Source organism: Pectinophora gossypiella, chromosome Z (genome assembly GCF_024362695.1).
Source record: "Pectinophora gossypiella chromosome Z, ilPecGoss1.1, whole genome shotgun sequence".
Classification (NCBI taxonomy): Eukaryota; Metazoa; Arthropoda; class Insecta; order Lepidoptera; family Gelechiidae; genus Pectinophora; species Pectinophora gossypiella.
The window spans coordinates 8,050,229-8,074,613 of NC_065433.1; the positions used below are offsets into that span (position 1 = coordinate 8,050,229).

General features: G+C 38.0%; 1 protein-coding gene across 1 annotated transcript; it reads right to left on the bottom strand.

The window, feature by feature from the left end:
* Positions 1 to 260: 260 nt before the first annotated feature.
* Positions 261 to 21,803, bottom strand: LOC126380507 (carnitine O-palmitoyltransferase 1, liver isoform). The gene is made up of 17 exons (XM_050029965.1): positions 21,510 to 21,803; positions 18,504 to 18,653; positions 16,700 to 16,836; positions 15,101 to 15,209; positions 14,243 to 14,410; positions 12,710 to 12,831; positions 10,678 to 10,879; positions 9,389 to 9,588; positions 8,708 to 8,886; positions 7,560 to 7,693; positions 7,017 to 7,042; positions 6,244 to 6,306; positions 5,478 to 5,659; positions 4,727 to 4,932; positions 3,972 to 4,170; positions 3,359 to 3,519; positions 261 to 2,924 (listed from the first exon to the last, which is right to left on the bottom strand). The coding sequence occupies exons 2-17, from the start codon at positions 18,642 to 18,644 to the stop codon at positions 2,823 to 2,825; spliced, it is 2,331 nt and encodes a 776-aa protein (XP_049885922.1). The 5' UTR covers positions 18,645 to 18,653; positions 21,510 to 21,803; the 3' UTR covers positions 261 to 2,822.
* Positions 21,804 to 24,385: the final 2,582 nt, after the last annotated feature.

Genomic DNA, 24,385 nt, shown 5'->3' on the forward strand with positions numbered 1-24,385 from the left:
TTTATTTTCTTCTTCATCCAATGAAATGTAAAAACCGCCAATTTTCGACTTGAGCGGTGTTGTAAGCTTAGGGACGATATTGCCCTCGATTATAAAGAAATCGTCGTATATACGTCTATATAGCTAGTTGTAAAAGTTTTAAGTGGGTAATTACCTAGGTACTTGTTCATTATTAATTTTATAGGTAAGTACGTCACATTCGTATCTATTGTAGTCTAGGTCTACGTATAATATTCTACAAGGACAAGAAAAAAACTATATTTAAATATTATGTGCATTTATTTACAACAGATTTAAATGAATTAGAAAATAAATAGGCTTTTAAAAAAATAGTACGCCATAGTGAACAGAATCCTAACGTGAGGAAATATAACTTCTTGATTTTTACGTCCGGTTCCAATCAAACGTGTTAAATTATTAAAATTACAGGTCCATTACATTCAGGAATTCTGACATTCTCTCGAAGTTTTTTTCGGTTCGGTAGATTTATGTCTATTAGATATTAGTTCACATTCACAAGTGTGTATTAAATATAACTGTAATATAAGCGATAATTAAATAATTATTTTTTTTACCAATATCACATGACTGATAAGAATTTGATCAGTGAAAAGTACGGGATAATAGCCGAGTTTTCGTTACAATTTAAAATAATACACGAATATTCATACTTCAAATCAATCAAATTTATATCGTGTTATTCTAGGTGTTATTCGAAACAAAGACGTAGACGTAGTAAACCTTTTGACCACTAGACTTGTCGTCAAAGTTTCGATACTTTCTATGCCGATTAAGTTTTCCTACTTAGGAATTCAAATGAGTTCAAAACTTTCTTTAAAAAAATCTTCTTTCACTTTATTTAAATGTACCCTTACCCGTTGAACCCACACAAGATGCAGATCTCAAAGAACATGAAAAGAACTGATTGAAAATGTAATTAGGTAATAACAGTTTATTTAACTTAACACTTATGCTTATAATTTGTTACTGTACTTAAAATACTATGATTAAAAATGATAAAGCCAGGTATTCTCAAATATAACACAAACATTATTGATTGGAATCAATGTAATGGGTTGCAGACGTGGAACGTAATAATGTTTTGTGTAATATATAAATGTAAAACGAAGAATTGGCTTAGTGTAGATTTACACTCTTGAAACTTTTAGATGTTTGTGATCAGGAAAAGTAACATACAATGCGAACTTTTTTACAAAATTAGCTACCTGTTGAGTTGCAAATCTATATAAATTAAAATAAGTATTTAAATCAACCCGAAGATTATACGTATCTATCACTTGCTTGTTCATTTCTATAATTGCCCTCTAATTATGTGCTCAGTACAACCATTAATATTTATTAACAAAATATAATAATTACTTAAATGACTGTAGGTGTAGTGTGTCTTTCTGATACGATATAATTTAGTTATTCTTTTAATAATATTAACATTATTTTATTCCTTTGTTTGAGCACATTATTGAGGACAACCGCCATAACAAGTCAAGGTTAAAGTAGTTCTTCAATAATGCACATTTACATTGCGCTACGGTCATTCCTCATCAACATACTACATATCGCAGATTCGTTAAAACTCGTGACTGGAAGGTAAACTAGCTTCTATGTTAAACATTCTGACATATCGCGCGAATCTATGGACTCAGCGATACATAAACTGACGCTATCAGCTGAAATATTGCGTCGAGTTCGATTAGCAGTAAGTGGCGGTTACGGCTTCTTTTATTTGACTCTCGCAGGTGTCAGTAAATTACGCGTAACAATGAGGAATACCGAATGCGCTGCTTTAATAACTTTATAAAGTGTTTGAATCCTGGAGATCTGTGACAGGCCCGTAAACTAAAATGTCTTGTAGAAATGCTAGTTTACAGCTATTTATTTAAATTAAATAGTTCCCGATATAAAATGCGTGTAAAAGCATCAAAATGTACATAAAATATAAAGAATAGTATTTCGTCTCTATAATAGTTCTGCTTGTATCTCGTCGAGACAACACCCAGGCTCCAACACGTATCTATCCTTCCTTGCTTACCAACACTTTACTTTTTTACACTCGATCCTATCTCTTATACCCATACCTAGCTAAAATATATAAATACACGTTATTGGTACTTAGTATTTAAAACATGCAAGTGCGAATATTGTCTAAGTTGTTAATGTTTGATATACATCATGAAGTAGTACTTAGTAAATAAATAAATATTATATCTTAACAAATTTGTATCAAAATGATGTCTGAAAAAAGGATCGAGTTATAGAGACATGATTGTTTCAATAATATTCATTACATGATTTCAAAATATACAGACAATTTTTCTATATTGTGATGTTAAAACTTTACATGAATTTAGTATAGCTACAAAGAATGAATATTGAACTATTTGCAGGAAGTAGTACATTTTCTTAATAGTTTAATAAGCTATTCACCTTGATTAAATTTCATATAAATAATTGGATTTTAATTTTACATATATCACAGGAGCACAACTATTTTATTACACAACGTGATTTTAATATAAAAACGATAATTAGTATTCAAGACATCAAAAACAGTGCTGTGTTGGCTTTTAAACAGGAGTCAGACAGATTTGCTAAAAAATGCAATGTTGTCTCCCGTGTACATAAAACAATATACGTCACGACACCATTGTACAAACATTTACATAAAAAGGAATACTAAAATCGCCTGAGTCATAAAGAAAAAAATCTAGATCTACAATATTCATAAACTACATATTACAACAACAACAAAAAATTGATTAATATTACATTATAAACAATGAAGCGCAAGTTTCGAAATAATTCTATTGTTGACTCTGTTTTTGTTTGAGTTTTTTATATTCAACAAACAAGTCCTGCACGTCCTTCAGCGAGCCCTCGATCTGCTTCACGAAGTTCGATGAACTCTGAAAATATTATCATGGTAATTAACGCTCGCTACCCCAATATTAAGTGGGGTTTCTTGTGTGTAGCTATTACACAAAGGATCCCGTTTATAATTAGATTGTACCACATCACTAGTGGATACGTTTGTCGGCATCCAGAGCGACACAGTCACAAGTACCCAGTGAGTGTGTCTATCGCTCCGAATGCGTCTTGAACCCAAGATGCTGATGTCGAGATAGATGTAAACAATGGTGTGACAACCTCAACGCTTAGGCAAGTATCAAGATTTGGAAGTGGAAGGAAGCTAATTATGTTTAAAATAGGAAAGACAAATAAAATTATATTATGAGAGAACTTTATAAAATACAGTTGCGCGTGTACTAAACTTCATCTGTGTAGTGTCTGTGTAGAATGAGAATTTTATATAGAGTGTCTTATAAGGTATGATACGTACAGTGATAGGACAGCTCTTCTTGCTGGAGACGTGGAAGAAGATGGTTTCTTCTCCGACGATGATGTAGGACACGCCATAGCCGTCGTCGGCCACGGGGCCGAAGCCGCCGCCCGCGCTCACGCAGTTCGGGTTTTTCTTCAGGTCCAACATGCTCGTTTGACCTGCAAATATACATTCACCATCATCATCATCAGCCGCAAATCGTCCACTGCTGGACATAGGCGTCCCCCAAGCCTCGCCACAATTGAAAATACATTCATTCGTAAATAATAGTGTCTCATTTACGCAAGAAGTAATTTCGATAAGAAATAGATTTTTAATCAACAATTGTTTTTTTTTTTATTGAAACAAAGCACATAGGACAGGGTTATATATGGCATAGCACATCGGCCAAGTGGTTTCCATAGCTTAGCTAACAAATACAAAATCTTTTGTCGAATTGTATTTTAGTATATTTAGTATTTTGCCTAAACCTTAATTTTGTTGATGCAGCAATGAATTTCCACCTTCAAAGGCTTATTGGAAACGTCATTTGATTATCAAGCATCAGTAACATTACTCTTGCTTAGTCAGCCTTATTTTTGATAAAGTATGGATGCTTGTATCGACTGACCATAAGGCGTCTGGCTGGTGGAGAGACGCCAGGGCTCGTTGAAGACCTCCTGCAGGAATGGTGACTCGACCTCCAGGTACTTGGAGACGACGTAGAGACAGAACAGGTGGCGGTCGATGCCGCGGCCCGCCATCGCGTCCTGGTAGCCCAGCTGGTGCCGCATGCTCGCTTTCACGAACAACTCCGCGCGCTCTTCCACCTTACATAAAACAAAAAAAAGCATTTATACCTACAACGATCTTATTGGTACGTGACCATAATCGGAAATAAAGCTGCATCCTATGAAATTGTCGTTTTTAACGACCTGTACACATACACTCACGCCTATTTCCCAGCGGAGGAATTGAGGCAATTCTACTGGCCCTACGACATACTTCTGTCGTTTCCTTTACATTTATCCACCGCTTCAAACACACGCACCGGTTCAGAGTCCTACCAAAAAGCTTCGCACTTTATTATATTATCTCTACTTTCTTACACTCGTGTGACCACAGGTCAGAAATACAGTACAGTCTAGTGTGAAAGAGACATACAAAAAAAAAACTATTTAGCCAGCCGTCGCGCAGGCCATATATAACACATAATCAGCCTATATACGTCGTACTTTTGGGCACAGGCCCTCCTCAATCAACCAGAGCGGCATGGAGCATACTCCACCACGCTGCTCGATTGCGGGTTGCTGAAATGTCTTTCGCATGTCTGCCACACTAAATGCTATAACGCATAAGGTTTAGTATTCTTTGCCTATCACTTACCGTAGTGTTAGGATTCTGCATGGCCTTGACCCAGGCGGAGCTCTCAATGGTGCACGGGCGGACGGTCTCTGTGCGCCCCTCTCGGAACAGGCGCGTCATGGAGGCTTCATACGTGAGGCAGAACCGGCCCGCGTCCCTGTAGTACGACAGCTGGAGGACCAGCTGGATGAACGCGTCCGGAGACACGCGGCAGCTCTTCATGAAACCTGATATTTAAACAAGACTTATATTACTATCTCCCGACATTGGTGCTAATTTCTTGTAGACTATTGCTTATACACACTTTTGTTTTAAGTCATCCATCCCTTTCGGCGGATAAGAAAATGACAGGTATAACTTGAAATAGAATTACATGGTGTCTACAGGAATAAGCAGCATTGTGTCATTTCTATAATGATAGACACTAGTCTATAGTGAACTTTTATAAAGTAATTGATGGTTGTAGAACGTTTGTTTCCCTATTTACAACGTATTACTGGGTAATTCACGATTCAGGAAGAAGTGGAAAAGGCTGGGGGCGCGTTTATATAAATAAATCACGCCTATTTCCAGTTGGGGTAGGCAGAGACCACGGAGTTCCACTTACTAAGATCCTGACACACCACTTTGTCTACGAAGCGACGCGTTTCCTAACACTATATATATCTCTATCGCCGTTCGCTAGCTAGCTCTAAGAATAAGTGAAGGATCACCCTATTTCCAGAGCTGTCAAATTATAATAGATTGGTTGTCCGGAATGGTCACCACTGACCTTTTCCATATTTAGTGTAGTGCAGTATTCTGAGGTCGACGTCGTTGAGGAGTTTTTGTGCGACGTTGTAGGAGACGTCGATGGCGTTGAGGATCTCTTCCTTGTTGAGGTCCCACTGCAGGCGGGTCGGCTGCGGCGGCGGCGCCTCCGCCGTGCCCAGGGCGTTGCCGTCCGGGTTGTACCTGCACACCATCATCATATTACCTTCCGCTGTCGCGTAGGTAGTGGGGTCGATGATCGACCACACCGCCAGGGTCCTCGTGTATTGACTATACATCATTAAATATGTATAGCTTAGAATGACAACTGCCAAAGCAGCTCAGCAGCACTAAGCTGTATACTATATATCTGTTCAGTGAGCGAATGTTGTTGTTCAGCCCCGCTGCTGTCATTCTCATCATCATTAATTTAAGCAGCATTTCTCCACGCTGCTTTTTTAGGGAAAAATACGGCAGTGGTTTCCCTCTTGCTTTCCGCCCCGCCGTACTCTGTCTGACGCGAGTAGGGTGGCGCCTAGAGTAGTCTACTTCAAAGCCGTACTACGTCGTCGTCATCAAACCCATGGAATCGAACCCAGGAGCCATCGTGAATGGATCGATCTTACCACTTGACCACGGTTTATTGATCGCGTACGTAATAGCGTTAGTTAGTTCATACATGAATGTACGAGCTCATGTTACGGCTTCGGCTGGGCTGCAGGAAATATGTTCAGTTATCAAATTCATTTCCCAAAAACTATGTTAATAAATTATGTAAGGACACTTACCCCATTTCCAATTCTGACCAGACCACGTACTCCCACAAATGTCCCATGACCGGCGCGTCGGCCCTAGGTAAACATATTACGTTACGATTATGAAACAGCCTATACAGAATGTTAGTGATATCGTAATAGAGAGGGGTTATTTAGCTCAATATTCTGAGTTAATATCAAGTGGAATTTTCCATCGCCAACGTATAGAATTGCAAATAATTTATAAGAAAATCAAGAATTTTGCGACGGAAAATTCCACTTGATATTAACTCAGAATCACCCTCTCAGTATTAGTTACGATGTCATTAACATCCTGTATATACAATTCACTCTGCCGGGTAAGTACAAGTTTTGGATGAAACACCCAAAAAATAAGGTTGGTTAAGTTGTTTTCCTAAATTGACTCTACATCGACAATATTGTGGTTGGTATTCTCATTAGGGACAGCGCGGCAACGTCCCTAAGCAATACCTCGCACAGGACACTTCATACACCGATACTACACAATGACGTTATCGTACTCGCGCATGTTTGTGTAACGTCTGACGCCGTACTGAACACTAAAGTAAAACCGGGGTGTGGGGCGGGGATGGTTTGAGGTAAACCTAGCTCAGTCGCTGGTGGGGAGCGGAGAGTTATTGCTTACTCTATGGCAATACTGAACATATATAACAATCAATTACCCACGGTTAATGTTTAACTTAAGATTGTATTTTAATCCTTTGACTATCTTTTGTTTCTCTATTAATTTTATAATAACAAGTACAGAAAAAAATTGTACTTACCATGTGTGTTCAGCGTTGAAGCCAACCTGGTAAAGGAAAAAGAAAGATATATTAAATATACATTTTACAAATACCAATAAAAACACACCTAGGACCGATTATACCGACGTGGTTTTGAAATGCAGTCTAGGAGGAAATAATATTTATGTACAGTCAGGGAATGAAAAGGTTCTGTGTGAAAAGGTTCGTCACCTCAAGGTCAATTTTCGCTTGCACTGCGAGAATCGCTTATACCAACATACCGGTACAAAACGAGAGCTGCCAACATTTGTCACATTTGTCATTCATCAAATAAGGTTTTGCTTTATGAATAAAAAATAAATACGTTTTAGTTCAACAGTCTCTTCAAATTCGCTCTAGATAAAAAGAAAACAATGTTCTTGCAAGCAAATTTAAACTTTCTAATCGAACAGATAAGCATCATTTTTGGTTCAACAGCAATTTCTGTGATAAATTTTCAAAAGGCAATATGTGCTCGCACACTCGCAGTGCTCGCAATCAATTTGAAAACTGACGAACCTTTTTGGACAAGATATGACTTACATAGCCGTTGGTGCTGAAGCAGAGGTTGAAGGACTTGTCGAACCAGCGGTCGTAGCCCTTGCCGTGCAGCAGCACGCGCCCGTAGTCGTCCAGCTGCGCCGGGTCCTTGCGGTCGTACCCGTACTCTCTGTCGTCTGAACAAACAGCACAATGATATTATTGGATCTTATCTAGACTTCATAATTCATGTTTCGGTCATAAATGATTATCACGTGCTCAGCGGTGAAGGAAAACATCGCGAGGAAACCCACATTCCCGAAAAATGCATTTTCGGAGGTATGTGACTTAACCTGTATTGGACTGGTTTCCCTTCGCGGGTTGGAAGGTCAGACTGGCAGTCGCTTCTGTAAAAAACCGTGAAATCTTCAGGTTAGGTAAGCGGACCCTGTGAAAAACGGGATAATGCTAGGGAGATGATGATGATGGTCTAGACTATTGATAACTGCTGGGGAAACGCCTCTAATGTTTCTTCCACTCTGCTCGACTTTTCGTGATCCCCGGCCACATTGAATCACCACTATTATTACTAGCTTTCACTATTTAATTTCGGTTACTGCGCATGCCATGTTTTTTTTCCAACCTCCTTTATCGGGATGATAACTATTCTGTCGTGCCCTGGGTTAAAGATGATACAAGAGATCTAAGCCGGTTTAAACGTGAACAGACAGAGTTGCGTCGGCATTAATTTATAATTTATTTTTCGCAGGGGTCAGGAGTCCGTATAAAGTACTTTATGCCGTGATAACAGTTTTTCGGTTAAGTAGTTAAGGCGTGCTAGCGTAATACACAAACTCACTATCGCATTTATAATAAGTATTAGTATGTGGAGGCAGCAAGAGAAGTATCAGGATCGAAGCAAATGGAATACCGTGGTAACGGACTTATTGTTCGGCGGCTCGTGATAATAGGTAATAAAACTAAGTACTTAATAAGAAAAAAGCCAAAATATAATGTAAAATATAACAGTAAGGGAACACCGCAGAAAGTCAACAAGAAAACAAAACACGTATCAAAAGATAAAATAAAAATGTCATTCCATGACTGGCCGGGATCAGCCAGTTGCTGCCCAACTAAAGAGTTCTCGACAACCATAGTCTCTGCTTACCCCGGTGGGAAATAGGCGTGAGTTTATGTAAGTATGTAGTTACCCAGGCAGACGTTGAAGGCAGCGCGCTCGATGCAGTGTAGCGAGGTGCGGTTGTGCCCGCGGTTGAAGTGCGTCTGTCTGATGTGCGCCCAGTGTGAGCGCTCGCCCGCAGTCAGCGCCGCCAGGCGCTCCTCGCCCACCAGCGGCTCCGACTTGTCGTCCAGGATCTGCTGGATTTGCCTGCACAACCAAATAATCTTTATACTTCAAATGCCAAATGCCTTATTCCTCTTTTGAAAAGGAATCCTCGGATGGCTTCGCGCTGAGCGCAATACGCAGGCTATAGTAACGTCCCAGAATAACACGTTTATACCGCGTACTTTACATGAGCCGTGTTAGGGACCTAAAGCGCATCTGGGCTTGCAGGGGTTAGTATTCCACCTCACAACCCACACGATAGAAGAAGACTTAACAACAAACTAGTATTATCGGAAGTGGTCCGTCATTGGATGGGTGTTCGTTTAGCGACTTTCATTTCGAGCCTCTCCCTGTGCGCTAAGCGAAGTCGCAGACCTTCGAGCGGCTTAAAAACTGGCAAGTAGGTTGGCCACAACCTACTCCTTCCTTCGCATAAAAAGTAGATAAAAGTCTATTTCTTGTGGCACTTGCCCACCCTAGGGATTACGGGCGTGATTTTATGTAGTCTAAGGGGCTGATGTACTAGTGAGGAAAAGTAAGTTACACTTGAATCTCGGCGGGGTTGAGCAGCCGGCCGCGGGAGTAGACGATCAGCTTGAACCAACGGCCTTTGTGCAGCACAGTCACGTGGCTACAGTCCTGGTAGTGTACTATCTTGTCCGTCTCCACGCCCGGCACGCGCACCGTGTTGAACAGACGCTCGTACTGCCACGAGCACAGCGGCACCATGTTCTGAAGCATTATCTGGAAGGGACAAGTATCGTGAGGTTGTATTTGAGCTGTAGCCTCACTGTCTGAAGCACATCCCGGACACACCATACAATCGATTTTACTCGTGTTTCTACGCGTGAGTGACCTACTAGGGTGTACGCAAAAGTTATACTTACCCATTTAGTGATATGATAAATGTCTAAAAAGACAGAAATATGAAGAAGCTATACTATTTTTTAATATTTTTCATTATTATTAGGAATATACAACTGTCAGACAGAGTACTGCGGAACCACTGCCCTATTTTCCCTAAAAAGTAGCATCGCAAATGTTGCACCGACAATAGCGTGGCTTTTAAATTTATATAACACTGTCAAAATGATTAACAACATGTTATTTTATTTTTGTTTAATTTTATTTCTTGTTAATTCTGTAATTAGGTTCCCCTATTTAACAACATACAAAAATTGAAAATGTAATAAAACACCCTACACAAAAAGTGCCTTTAAAAAGCGAAAAATAATGATTATCTGACCACTGAGAGCTGAGATATTGGTGTTAAATTGTCTTCATGAATACTTGAAGGTACATAAGTGTCCTTTCTGTATGTAAATATGTCTTCTGTGGTCTGAAGAGTACTCTATACGTACATTAGAGAGTATGTATGAAATTTCTGATGGGCAGTGGAAGCCAGCGAGTTTGATAGACGATTATTTAGGTTTTAAACGATTAAAATGTTGACGCAGACTGCACTTTGTACGCAGTTTCGTACGATTTCGTTTCGTACTAACATTCGAAGAAGTACTACTATGAATTCGTACATAATGTATCGAAAAGGCGACTGGCGTGAGGTGTATGTGTACTAGCTTTCCGCGTGAACTTGAGGTTTCGCATTTATATTTTTTTACATTTCTAATTTCATACAAACTTCCATCTCCTTTTTAGTATCTTAGGGATACTTTTCCAAAAATCGTTCCTTAGTGCTTACTAACATCATTATTGGATCCTTTTTGCAAAATTCCATGCTTCTAGACCTTGCGGTTTTGGCTACGCATGCATCGATCAGCCAGCTAGTCAGTTTCTTCTTTAATATATACTTATAGAAGAATAAGGAGTACTCACAGGTTCCAACTCCTGCCTGTCGATGAGCCGGCGGAACTTGAGGCAGAGATGTATGATGGTGCCGGCGCGCGCCGCCTGGTTGCCCGTCGGCCTCAACAAGATGGCGTCAGTTCCGTAGAAGTTGGAGTTCACCATCAGCGGCGACCGGCCGCGCAGGTACACGTACTCCTCCCACCAGTCAGACACGTAGTTGCTTGACCACCTAAAAATAAAATAAAAATGAATTGCTGTTCGTACGTCTCGTTAAAACTCAAGCACGGCTGAACCGATTTGGCTAATTTTGTTATCATCTGTATGTCAAGACCCTTTGTTTTTGGAGACGGCTGGCGGTTTCAAGATGTAATAAATATCGAAATAGATATCTCCGGTCCTTTGAAGTTGTAAAATATCAAGCTTTTAAATAAAAGTAATCCAATATACAGCCATGTTTAGCCTTATTTTCATACAGTTCGTAGAGTAACAAAATCTCGTGGGGTACTTTTTATACGCTTATAAACTGCCTTATATGTCCTACTGCTGGGCACAGGCCTCCCTTCAATCAACCGGAGGATGGAGCATACTCCACTACGCTGCTCCACTGCGGGTTGGTGGAGGTGTTTTTACGGCTATTAGCCGGGACCAACGGCTTAACGTGCCCTCCGAAACACGGAATTATCTTACTTTTTCCGACAATCAGGTGATTAGAGCCTGAAAAGTCCTTACCAAACAAAGGACAGTCTCACAAATTGATTTCGACAATGTCCCCATCGGTAATCGAACCCGGAACTCCAGATCGTGAGCCTAACGCTCTAACCACTAGACTACGGAATTAATTTATACGCTTAGAATCATGAAATTTGTGCAAGAAGAAAGCTCTTACAGCACGAGTAAAGGTATAAAAGCCAGTCAAGTGCGAGGAAATACCTCCTGGTCATTATCAGACCCTGGATATATTTTTTTAAAGAACGTCTAGGGCCCTGTGCTAATGTTTTTCTTGCAGCTTCTTTTCCCCGGCTATACAGGTTGTGAGAAGCTGCAGTAGTTTTAGGCGGATGAGACGTTCGTTATGTAAAAATTGACGATTCAAAGTGTAACTATGTTACCAACTGAATAAAGATATATTTGAATTTGATAACAACCACCTAAGGCTACATCCACCTAGGCCATCTAGGCCCATCAAGACAAACCAAACATGCTCAAAATCATTGCTTTTTGGTTTTGCGTCATAATAATGTCGAGTTCCAATGACACACACAAATTATACTTCTTTATATCCAGTGATTACAAATTAAAATACATCAACGACTTTTTAACACTGAAACACTTTATTCTTTACTTTAACTTTTACTTTCGCGGTACCCTGGTGATTTTTCTACGGAACCCACTTTAGGAGTCGCTAGTGTAGAGAGTTTTCGACGTGTAATTATAATGCAGTATATCTGATTGACTCATGTCGACTATTTAGCTACCCGTGCTATGGTGGCACAACTCGTTAAAAAATCCTAACAAATATTTAAAGCCGCAAGAGTCATGTCCTTTTAAGATCCAAACATTGTTTATCTATTGTTCCTGTAAAGGATATACGATGTGAAACTCTGTGTATCTTACCAACATAATATACATCATCATTGCATGCAAATGAACAATTCCCATTACTAACCATTATGAACAATATATTATTATAACTGGGGGGTTGAAATGGCCATATCCAAGCAGTCCATCGAAAAAGCAATATTGCTATTTGTCATTTGTTTGCATTGTGCACTTACTTTTATACGCGCAAATGTCAAATTGCAATATTGCTTTTTAGATGAATTGCTTCATGTTACCTTTTTAACCCCCGTGGTATTATATTAGTTGAGTTTTTGGCGTCAAGATCTTCAAGAGGGGCTCGTTCAAAGTTTTGTAATCCCGATTTGACAGCAGATCGAGAGTCCGATCTCAGATTGGCAAGCTTCTCCCACGATTCGCGCCCGTGCAAACACTAGCTAAAGGTGTCGCCGTCGACAGATACGTCTCGGAGGACCATCATATTAGTTGTAGTAAATGTTACCATGACTTCAGGATGAGGTATCTCTGCAGTTTGACCGCGATGCCCTCTTCGAACTCCTTAGCCAATCTCTCCACACGCTTGTAGTTCTCGTCATCCAGTAGTGGCCGCACGCTGACCAGGTACTGCACACAAATTATATTAACTATACATACATAAACCATGAAGAAAGAAACGTTTACTTATTATGTCAGAACGCCAGCCTCCACCTCCACAGTAACAGGTACATTGACCTAACAGTACAACCAGTGTTGCCTGGCAGTTGGCAAGTAGCTACCAGTTTTATTAAATTGTAGCTGTATGTCACTAAATAAGTAAAAAAGTAGCTAAGTTGGCATCACTGAGTACAACAACTAAGTTATACTTATCTATATTACTTAGTTATCTAGCACTAACACTAAAAGTGTTTAGTTTGTTATTTATATTACAAAAACCGCACAAAATAATATCTAAAACAGAAATAAAAACAAAAATGACTGAATAAAAGGAACTCGCTTGGCGTGAGCCACGACGCTGATATTCTGTCGGCTTTATGGGGTGAGCAGAGGTACAATCTATTAGAAGACACTTTAATACGAAAGTTTAAATGGATCAATCACCACGCGTCGGCATTATAGTGGTCCATCACAGAAGGAAGAAAGAAAAATAAAATATTAAAATAAAATATTATTATCACGTTGGATACTTTTTTGACATGCTTGGGATGATAAGCAGCTAAACTTTTCACACATATAAATAAACGGGTACTGCAAATTGACCGAATTAATCTTACAAACTTTCTTGATGCTTTTCTACTTTTTTAAATACATACTTACATACATAATTACGCCCGTGATCCCTAATAGGGTAGGAAGAGCAACAAGTAATCAAAGACAACTTATAGGTACTGTTGTTACGAAGTCCTAATATGGATATTTATGACGGATCTTATGGTGAAAAGTGAATATCGTCCATAACATAGATTTTACAACATGCCCGGGAAGACAAATAGTTGAACGTGTTGTGTGTTTTCCCAATGCAGCATAGAAACTTTTATTAAATAGACTTGCCTAAAATGGCATTCACTACATGACTTGGCTTGATATTGGCGAATTCGCTGAGTAACTCTGTTACATAACAAGGTGATTTTTATCAGTACACGTCACGCATTATTATTTTATAATCAAAATAACACAAAATAATCAATTCCTTACATTCCTCATCACAAATCTCACACACCGATAATTGTATAGTGCATTGACCTGTGGATTAGGCAGATTACAGTCACTAGGTATTAAAGTCGTTACAAGTAAGCTATAATATAGTTTAGTTTAAGATAAAATAACATCACGCCTGTATCCCCGATGGGGTAGGCAGAGATGTATAGTACATATACTCACTCCTCGCTAGTTTTAAGGCCCATCTAGGGGGCGAGCACGCGAGCCTACTGACATTGACCGGGCACCACGGAAACCACGTGATATCAATTATTATTTATTCGCTTCCATTCCACCAGGAAAGGAGCAATAAAAGAAAATGTAGTTAAAGGAGTCATACCCGTCGCATGGTGTCTTTGACAGTAGGCAGTGGCAGCCGGGGCAACGACCCTTGGAAGCTGTACAGTTTGGGCTTGTTCCAGCCTGACAGCACCTTCACCACGCTCACCCACAGCATGGTCTTCCACGACACCTTGGATCCGGGCGCGCGTGACTCGTACATCCAACCCTGTTACATCGTCACATCATATACAAAGTCTACATACAAGAGCGCTTTTAATACATGTTAGTCTACACATATATAAAATCACGCCCTGAATTTCTAATAGAGTGGGCTGAGGTACTAAATCATAAGGCAAGCCCCTTTTGAGACTTCGTTATCAGATGGATAGTATGGTGCCAGGTGATACGAGGTTTTATTGATGTTTGGCGAAAGGTTAGTGTAGTGCCTTTTGTTTTATCATAGACCGGAGAAGGCACCAATAAAACAGGGTATCTACACCTGCGCCACACACCTATATTTTGAAATAGAAACCAATATATCAGCGTCAATATGAGCATATGTCATCATCATCATCATCCAAGCTGTGTCCGGCGACGGCGACTCCTAAATTTCTATCCAAGGTCGATGTTATGATAGGCTCTAATGTGGCTAGCAAAACCGAACTTCGATTTGAAGGTTCGGCCACATGGCGCACAAAATAACTGGCCAGCAGAATTAAACGTATACTATGAGCATATACTGAGGGCGTGTCTAAAGCTGTACATAGATATGATATGAAGTTCAGTTTCCGCGTATTAATTAGATGTCTTATCTAAATTTCAACCACATGTATACAATATACACAGATGTTTGCTGTCGTCTGCGAGCCTGCGATAAGAAGTAAGCATTGTTTTTAGATCGTCACTGATATATTACCTTGTACATTAGGAGTATTTTGAGGAGATACCGCATGAGGAAAATGACGGAAAGCCACATGGTAAGCGCAGCCAGCAAGCAAGCGATCACTTGCCACATCGTAGAATGTCTAAATGAAAAAAAAATAATTGAGTACATTATCAAACCTATCTACTGGAGATGGTATGGAGCATATTCCATCACGATAATCCAGTGCGGTTGGTGGAGGTGTTTGGGCAAGTAGTCCGGGACCAATGGCTTAACGTTTCTTCCGAAGCACGGAACCCCCTCCGGTTGATTGAGCGGAAGCCTGTAGAGTCATGAGCAATAACATGTACCCACTTTAGAACCCTGACGCACTATCATATTTGACATTTAGTGAGACTTAGGGTTTCATTTGTTAAAAAAGTTAATGTGACATGGTTTCAAAGTGTATACATATTAGTACTCGTAACCGAACCCAGCAGTGGTGCGAATATAGACTATTGTTTTATGTACACTGTTAGGTTACTATAAAAAAAAACGATATTATTCATGAAATGCAAACATTAAGCAGTTGATTCCTGAAACTTGAAAGTAGGTTCGGCGATGTCAATTCATGTTAATTAGTCATTATGTCAGCAAATTGTAGATTTTTGTATGTATCTAATTGGATTGGTAGATAAAGAGTTCATGTTCCCTTATTAATTATGATGTTAATTTGCGTAGTACGTTTAAATATTCGTCATTGAACAATATAGCTCAAATCGCTGTTATCAATTGCCCGATAAGTTTTAGATATATCCCGGATCCGAAGCATAGAAGTCTTAATTAATTGCGGCATATCTGATCACATCTAATTGTCAGTCTGTACGTAAGTAATTATAGTATTCAAAACGTGTTGTTTTTAAAGAAAACTGGCGAGTTTTCAAAATAATATTTAAGCTTTTAAAATAGACAACAAACGCATCACATGCCTTGTCGCCATTCAGTTTCTAGGCTACCTTACATTTATCTAAGCATTTAAATAGATAGGAAGATAATTTTACAATTACGTCGCATTAATACGTAGATATTTTAGTAATGTATACCTGCAGAATTCCGTTGCTGAGCAAATGCGTATCCTCTTCTTCCATTACTTCTTATGCATTCAGATGTTAAGCCATCCCATTCAAAGACATCAAAATCATCTGTCCACTTTTTATTGGGCGTAGATAAAATCTTAAATCAATATTATCATTTTCACGCCTAAGTTTCTAGGTTGATTTTTTGACGAATATTGGAACAGATCGAATGAAACCTAGAGACGGGCATAGGGTAAAATTACTTTTATTTTTTAAGAGAGTCAACACTCTTAATAATCGCGGAGATCCGTGTTGCTCTATTTAAAAATCAAACCAAAGTCCACGCGGTCTAATTCACGGGTGGAAAGCTAATATTAGTTAGATGACTCGGTCTAATCTAGAATTAGAAGCCAGACTAAGGATAAAAATCCATATTTTTCCTTTTGACTTGTTAACGATTCTTAATCAAGATTGATGTTACAATAAGTTGTACAAACAAAATAAAAAGTTTTATCGCTTCTTAAAAAGATATTTGACTAGGTTGTCATCTAGCCTGTTGTATAAAAAGTAGTCTCACCCAGGCATGATCGTGAGGGCTTTCTGGACCAGTCCGAAGGGTATGTTGAAGCCACCGAAGTGGGCCGCCACAAGTAGCGTCCACAGCACATACAGCGACTGCAGGTGCCCGGGGTACACGCCATTGTGCACGCTATTCTGTAACCAGAAGGTAACATAATAGTGTAAAACTGTAAAGTGTAGCTCCGGGAGATAAATAAACAACACACGTGCATATCTCAATCTTGCTAATACTCATCTCTGCTAGAGCATCCAACCGAAAGGTTATCGCTAAGAAAGATGTCGGAAGAAATCATTAGAATGTACTCTTTAATTTTCATTACCAGTTTCATTTGGAACAATTAAAATAGTTGTGTTCCCACACAACTATTTTAATTGTTGATGATGAGCATTGTTTTTTTTTTTCAACAATGATGGAACGATCTAAGGTATGTGCAGTAGCGATGAAAAAGCACAATAACTAATGTATTTATACATTAGTTTATACGTTCAATAGCCTCCATGGGATGGTGGTTAGAGCTTTGAGACCACGATCTGGAGGTTCGATTTCGATTCTCGATGCGCACTTTGTCACTTTGTGAGTCTGTCTTTTGTTTAGCTATGTCATTGCAGGCTTGTATCACCTTGTTTGGATTGTCCGGAAAACTAAAATGTTTTCGGGCACATTATGCCGTTGGTCCAAAGCAGTGTGGTGGAGTATGCTCGATACCCCTTCCGGTTGATCGAGGGGAGGCCTGTGCCCAGCAGTAAAACGTATATAAGCAATTTATGTTATGTTATGTATATTTTTCTACTAGGTAGGTATCATTTTTATTTATTTATTTATTTGTTTGTACACAATAAAACAGACACAAGAAACATACAAAGAAAACAGATAGTACAGGCAAGTTTATCTTATTTCTTTTAGCTTATCTTTTAATACCTCTTGCACTTACCTTTTGCTCCAGGTTGTTTAGTCTACTATTTATTGAGTCATTTTGTTTGTATTTCGTCGTTACCGTTTATCCCTGACCTTTTGACAATGTGATATTTACCTATTAAACTATACTATATATCTCGTAATATATACATAATATAAAGTAACCTTTATCTATATAGGTTATAGATAAAATACGACACGCGTAAGAAATGATTTGCTTATTATATTTTTATTCAGTTTAGGTAACACCCTTCGGTAAATATTTGTGATGGTATGCATACGACATGTACAATTTTCGATTTTTGAATATATAAAATACAAATATAGTGGTCAATCCGGGATTTGAACCAGGAACCTGCGGAATTGAAAGTGGGAAATCCGACCACTGAACGATCACGGCTCAAGAGTACGCTTTATAAACCCTCCCGTTTATATTTTTAACAATTATTTACTATTTTATTAAATTTATCTTGTTACGCTCACTGTAAGTAGCTCATAGTTAAACAGATTATAATATTATGTACATGTTTAACAGTATAATGCTTCGGTGACTTCATTGTCACTTTTTAAGTTGCTTAATTTAAGTAGGTAGATGACTGGTTCGAACATAATTATAATCTAGAAATAGAAGTCAGTCTAACTAAAAAACCTCAATACATCTGTCATTTTTTACTTTTAAGTATTTTAACAATTTGACCAAGAATAACATCTATTTCATCTGCGATTTCACCATGTTTATTATTGACGTACAACTACCTACCTATTCAATTTAAAATTCAATAGAAAAGTTCCGTCTTGACGTTTCGTAGAACAACATAAATTCTAGCATTAATAATTATATAAGACAGAGATAGAACTAGTTTTAGAAATAATGATGGCGGCTCACCCTGAACCTGGCGAGGCGCTTCTTCCACGAGCGGAGACCAGACTCCCAGACCAGGTACAGCACCTCCCGGTCGAAGTTCACGTCCCACCCATCGTGGGTGATGGCGAACGAGAACGCCACCGCAGAATGGGCCTCTGCCATGCTGGCTCACTGCGAAAATAAAACAAAAATATTACAAAGAGGTAAAGTTTATAAGTTTGTTTGTCTTGAACTACTGCATCCATTTTTAAAATTCGCCAATAAAAGCTATATTATGCCAGCCCCCGCGGGATAGCATATATATCGAGGGCTTCGACCAATAGCCGTACGCCATCTACCTACGTAGATACCTTTGCTGCGTTTACTGCTCGAAACCTTCGATATAAATACATGCGACGCGGTTGCTGTGCCGCGGTGACTGAGTGATATAGATTTTATGATTATAAAGAGATTGTCAAACCTCCACTATAGGTCAGGGTTCAGCAGAGAAATGGTTTCCCATTATAGGCCGTTTGTTTTGGTTTGTTACGACATGTTTACAACTACCTTTCTTCGTCCTTAGACGTTCTATAGAAGTTGCGTAATAGAAGGTAGACTTTGTTATATAATTTTTTTAACGACTTATATCGGTCTAAGTCGAAATTAAAAGATTCAGTATTGCAGAAAGAAACAGATGTTACTAATTATTGTTTTTATAAAAAAGGAAACAATAGCCAAGAAAGTTTTTAGTAAATATATGGCGTGGTGGTATATTTCGATAGTCTTAAGCGTTGCTAACTTTCCAGCCTTACACAGCAGTGTGAAATTGTGGTCAAATACCATTAGTTGGTATTTTAATTATCAATAAAATTAATTACAATATAAATACACCCCACCGCACTGGTCTATACAAGAGTGAATACACTAAATTTTGTTTTCAAAGTACCTACACATATTGAAAACCCAGATTTTATTTTTCTTATGCAATATAATTATCTAATGTGGACCTTTATAACAATATTTTTTATTTTATTCTTAAACTCTCGCTCCCGGCCAGCACCCCTTGTAGTACCATCTCTGTGTACTTAGGGATTTAATGAGGTAATCGATCGTCGATCAATCATTCACAGGTTCCGGAGTTTAATTAGACGTTCATAAAGCGGCAGCATTCGCAACTTGCCCATTGTCCCATTGTATAAATATATGAATTATGAATGCACATTACACTTACTATAACTTGTACAATGCACATTGCTTTACTATACTATATTATAGTAAAGTAATAGATAGTAGATTTTATATATGCTATATGAATTGTAATTATTCACGCTTGTGATCGTTATTGATGTAGGGCAGAACTAGAACTCGTCAGAAATGATACGGAAGTCGACGAAGGATATTATCCAGTGTTACTAGCTTTACACAAGCGACATGGTCCACGTGGATTTCAATTATCGCGATAAGTACCCCCTGGAAAGTACTCTATGTCCATACCCCATTTCAAACATTTATCAAAAAAGTTGAAAATGTTGAAATGTTGTGTTGAAAGTTGGAAATTTGTAGACAAAGTTACATTCGCATAGATTGGCGTTTTTAAGACCTATTACTTACATATAATAATAAGGTGACAGTATTGTATTTTTTTTTATGTAAAAATCAGGGAATATCTGCATTCAAAAATTGGAACTGACTTCTCTGAAAGATTAGTTGCGAGTGCACTCACCTTATTCTCAAAATGGCTGATGATGATGATGAATGATGAATGATGGATTTTAATGAATAAGGGATGCCAAACAAGACCATAACAATATTGTGTCTTGTATTTTATGTGTATATCAATGTACTGTACAAGCCTGAAATAATTTCTCTTTTTGTAAAGTACCAGGTCTTGTAAATCCTCTGGTTAGATAAGCAGATTCTTTGAAAATGGGATAATGCTAGAGATGATGATGATTTGCAAATCATCAATCAACTGCTGGGTAAAGGCCTCCTGTTTTGCACCATCCTCTTCGGTCCGTTGCTAAGCTTATGTACTTACTAATACATTCCCATGGTTGCAACAATCTCATCTCACCACAAGCACACAGTAGATATCATCAAAAATTTATTACATGAACTTTCTATAGACCTACAATATAGGGGTTGTTAAAACCACATGGCAGGGGAAGAATCTTGCAGCCATTTAGTATTACATTCTTAAGAGAATATGATGAGCTTTCTAATGATATCTGCAACTCATTGCAGTCAGTGATTAACCTCAGTTCATCATGTTTGTAAGATGCAAAGAATCTTCACATCCTTTTACAAAGGGCTTGAACCGGATATGATGGTAAAATGTATTCTGGAGACCCTGTTCGTTCTATAGTTGTTAGAACCCTAACATCTCGCAATTTTGAGCTAGACTTGATGATAACACTATAAGTCAGATGTGGAAGCCAATCATAATAAATATTAAACCAGCTGATCTCTTATCACAACAGAGAATAATAAACACAAATCACCAAGCAACTACTTTTATTGGTTTAAATACTCTGTTCAATTTCAATTTATTCCACAAACTGGAGGAATAAAGTTTAGATTTTTAACTACTCTAACTGTGCCAGATTCTAGACTATTTCTTTTTTAACATTCTTCCAGTATTTGCGTAGAGAAATCGTTATTTATACACAAATACAATCGCAGAACAGGATATAAATACCTACACGTTCGCAACGCAATGGCAACGCACGCACACATGTACAACGCCAGCTGGTGTCAAAGTCTAATCGAGGGAACGTACTACCCGTTTACGAAATATACACTCTCTCTCTCGTAGAGAAAACAAATGAATAAAATATAAACGACATTATATTTCGAAGTAAAAACGTCTAATCATTATCAATAACATAATAAATTAATGTAAGGTTTTTAATCTCAACTTAAAAAAAATACACTTACACGTCTTTAAAATCAGCTTATGTTTCTTATTTGTTAAAGCGAAACTTTATGAAACTTGTATTAAAAGTAATACAAAATTAAATATATTTTTTGACGATTTTTTTAACTTACCTTATTTTATGTCAATTTTCTAGTAGGCACCAAAATTGTGATACGCAGCAGGTACTGTTATACAGTACCTTGTTGGTTATGTTATTTATACACTTTCTAACATTATAATTATATCACGCAATTATCCTAAAATACAATTAAAATACTAATAAAGCAACGCAGACAAGTAAAAGAAAGCTTCGAAACTAAAAAAATGTTTTATAAATTACTGAAAGACAGTAAGCGCATACAATGCTAGCGAATGAAATACGTCGTTCGTTTGTAAAGTGAAGTGAGTGAAATGAAATACAAACGTGCAAACGTGACCCAAAGGAGTGAATGAAACAGATTCATATTAGGTATGTAACAGAGATGTAACAGAGCGGTTGGTTCAACTTTTTTTTTTAAATTTAGGGTTCCGTACCGGATGTTAATTATAGTGTTAATTCCTGTACATACCATCTAATTTTATTTCAAGTTATACCTGTCATTTTTTTATCCGCTGAAACTTAAAATTAGGATAAGTATAACCGCTCTGTTCCTATGTTATGTTATACCGTGGCTCCATAGCTAGCTCCTGTACGAACCCTACAGGGTGTTAGTGACATCGTAACGACAAAAAATAGAACGCCTATTTGATTGTACTACAAACGATGGTGGGTGTTTTTCTTGTCGCCAATGTTTAATTAAGATTTTGAATTTTTACTGTGCTGCAATGTAAGTCAAACAACGCGAAACAGTCGGTAAACCTACGCGCGGCTACGTTACGCGTGCATTGATAAATTTTAATAATTAGTAATTTTTATTTGTTTATTTTAAATGTAGGTTCTATGCAGCTTAAAACACAATATGGGACTAAAAAAAAATAAAAAAATATAAAATTTTTATGAATTTTGCGACAGGAAATTCCACTTGATATCAACTCAGAATCATGGTCTGAATCATCCCTCTCAGTATTCGACACTGGCCTGATAAGCAGCCTGTGCCGCGTTCTGTATCTGCGGCCGAACTGCGTCTGGTAGCAGTGCCAAAGTAAGCCACTAGGCACTGCTGCAAGTCACAAACGGTGGTTACTAGAATTCATCATTTATTTCGCTCGAAAGGGTGAGTGGTTGTTGATAAACTATGGTTATGGTAAGCGCGGAAAGCAAACGAAAAAACACGGCCACAACTAGTAATCGCCGTTACTACATCGGTACTTGTGGCAGTTGAGGCGCTGACGCGGCAACTTTTATTTTACAGTTTTTGACGAGATCTATTATAGATTTAGCTTATATGGCTAGCCATAGAGGCAGCCAATCAGCTCGCGACACCAAACACTTCAGGACCCCGATACCGACCCCGCCGGCGTGGTCGACGATTTCCCTCATTCAGCGCTTATCGCTATCGACCCACTAGGGTCGATTAATTCTTTCAAATATTTTTCCTCTCAGACGATGCCCTGAGCCGAGGTTCGCGCCCAACTGGGCACCCTCAGGCCTGTTGTCTTAAACGTTGTACCGGGTGAGAGCCTTCAGCGCTCCCCATTTGTCCGGCCAAGTAGTTAATGCCAAAAAAAAAGCTTATATGGAATACAACATTTTGATTTTGTATACATAGCAAAGGTAGCCGGTAATTCTTTTCAAAAATGTAAAATTTCTGTAGTGAATATCTTATGGGCATTAATGGGTACTTATTTAATTAAATTAATTTATTCAATTAAAAATATATATATTAACTGGCGCATGCCGTTACGGAATTCTCAGTGTGCGGTGTGAGTCACACTTGGCCGTTTAATTGTTAAAGCGGTATATTATTAAAGTTCGTATAAGATTATTTTTTTACGCATAAGTAGGTACCTAATACAATTTCAATTACATTTTTAATAAATTCCTTGTTATAACTATTAAAAAATGTGCAGTAATTTTATTATTACTATTTTAAAAACTGGTAACACTAAAGATCGAACGAAAGACTGACATTTTTTTTTTTTTTTTTTTTTTTTTTTTTTTTTTTTTTTTTTTTTTTTTTTTTTTTTGGTAATGGCTTCGCAACGCATTTAGCCAAATACAAGGAATTAAAGTTAGGGAAACGTGGATATGGAAAAGAAATACGGTAATAAAATGAAGGGAAACAGGATTGGAATTTGGGATATTCTAGTTAGATATATACATGTTATTTACAATTACATATTTACAAATACATGTTTTTATAAATTAATATCATTTTTAGCAATATATAGGGCAATAGTTTTATATACAATAGAACAATTTAAATAAAGTAAACAAGAAATAGAAGTAGGGAGCGGAACTTGGATATGGAGCAATTGGGTAATAAAACTGGAATGGTCATTTAAGGGACAGGAGAAGAAAATATGATTGACATCTCCATATTCACCGCAGGAACAAAATGGATCGGATATAATATTACATTTATATAGATGTGCTGGAGTGCAGACGTGCCCTAGGCGAAGTCTGCATATGACAGAGGTTGCTCTTTTATCAATACCTAAGCCTGATTTAAAAAACCAAGGTTTATTTGGGATCGATTCTTGGATAACACGGTAGTATTTACCTTTGGCCATGTTGTTAGCCCAAAGCACATTCCAGGCGTCTCTTAAGTATATGTCAGGTAAGTTCTGTAAGTCGTGACTAAAGTTGTTGTAAGGGAAAATATCTCCAGAAAGAACTGCATCCTTAGCTAATCGGTCCACCCTTTCATTACCAGTTATACCAACGTGTGCTGGAATCCATGCCAAAGTGACATTATAACCCTTCACCCTGCATTGTAACAACAAATCTCTGATAGAAAAAATTAAAGGGACCTGTTTGTGAGATTTAAAGGCAAAGCGTTCTATTGCCTGCAGAGAGCTGAGAGAATCAGTAAATATAATAGATTTTTGTAGTTTCATTAAAATT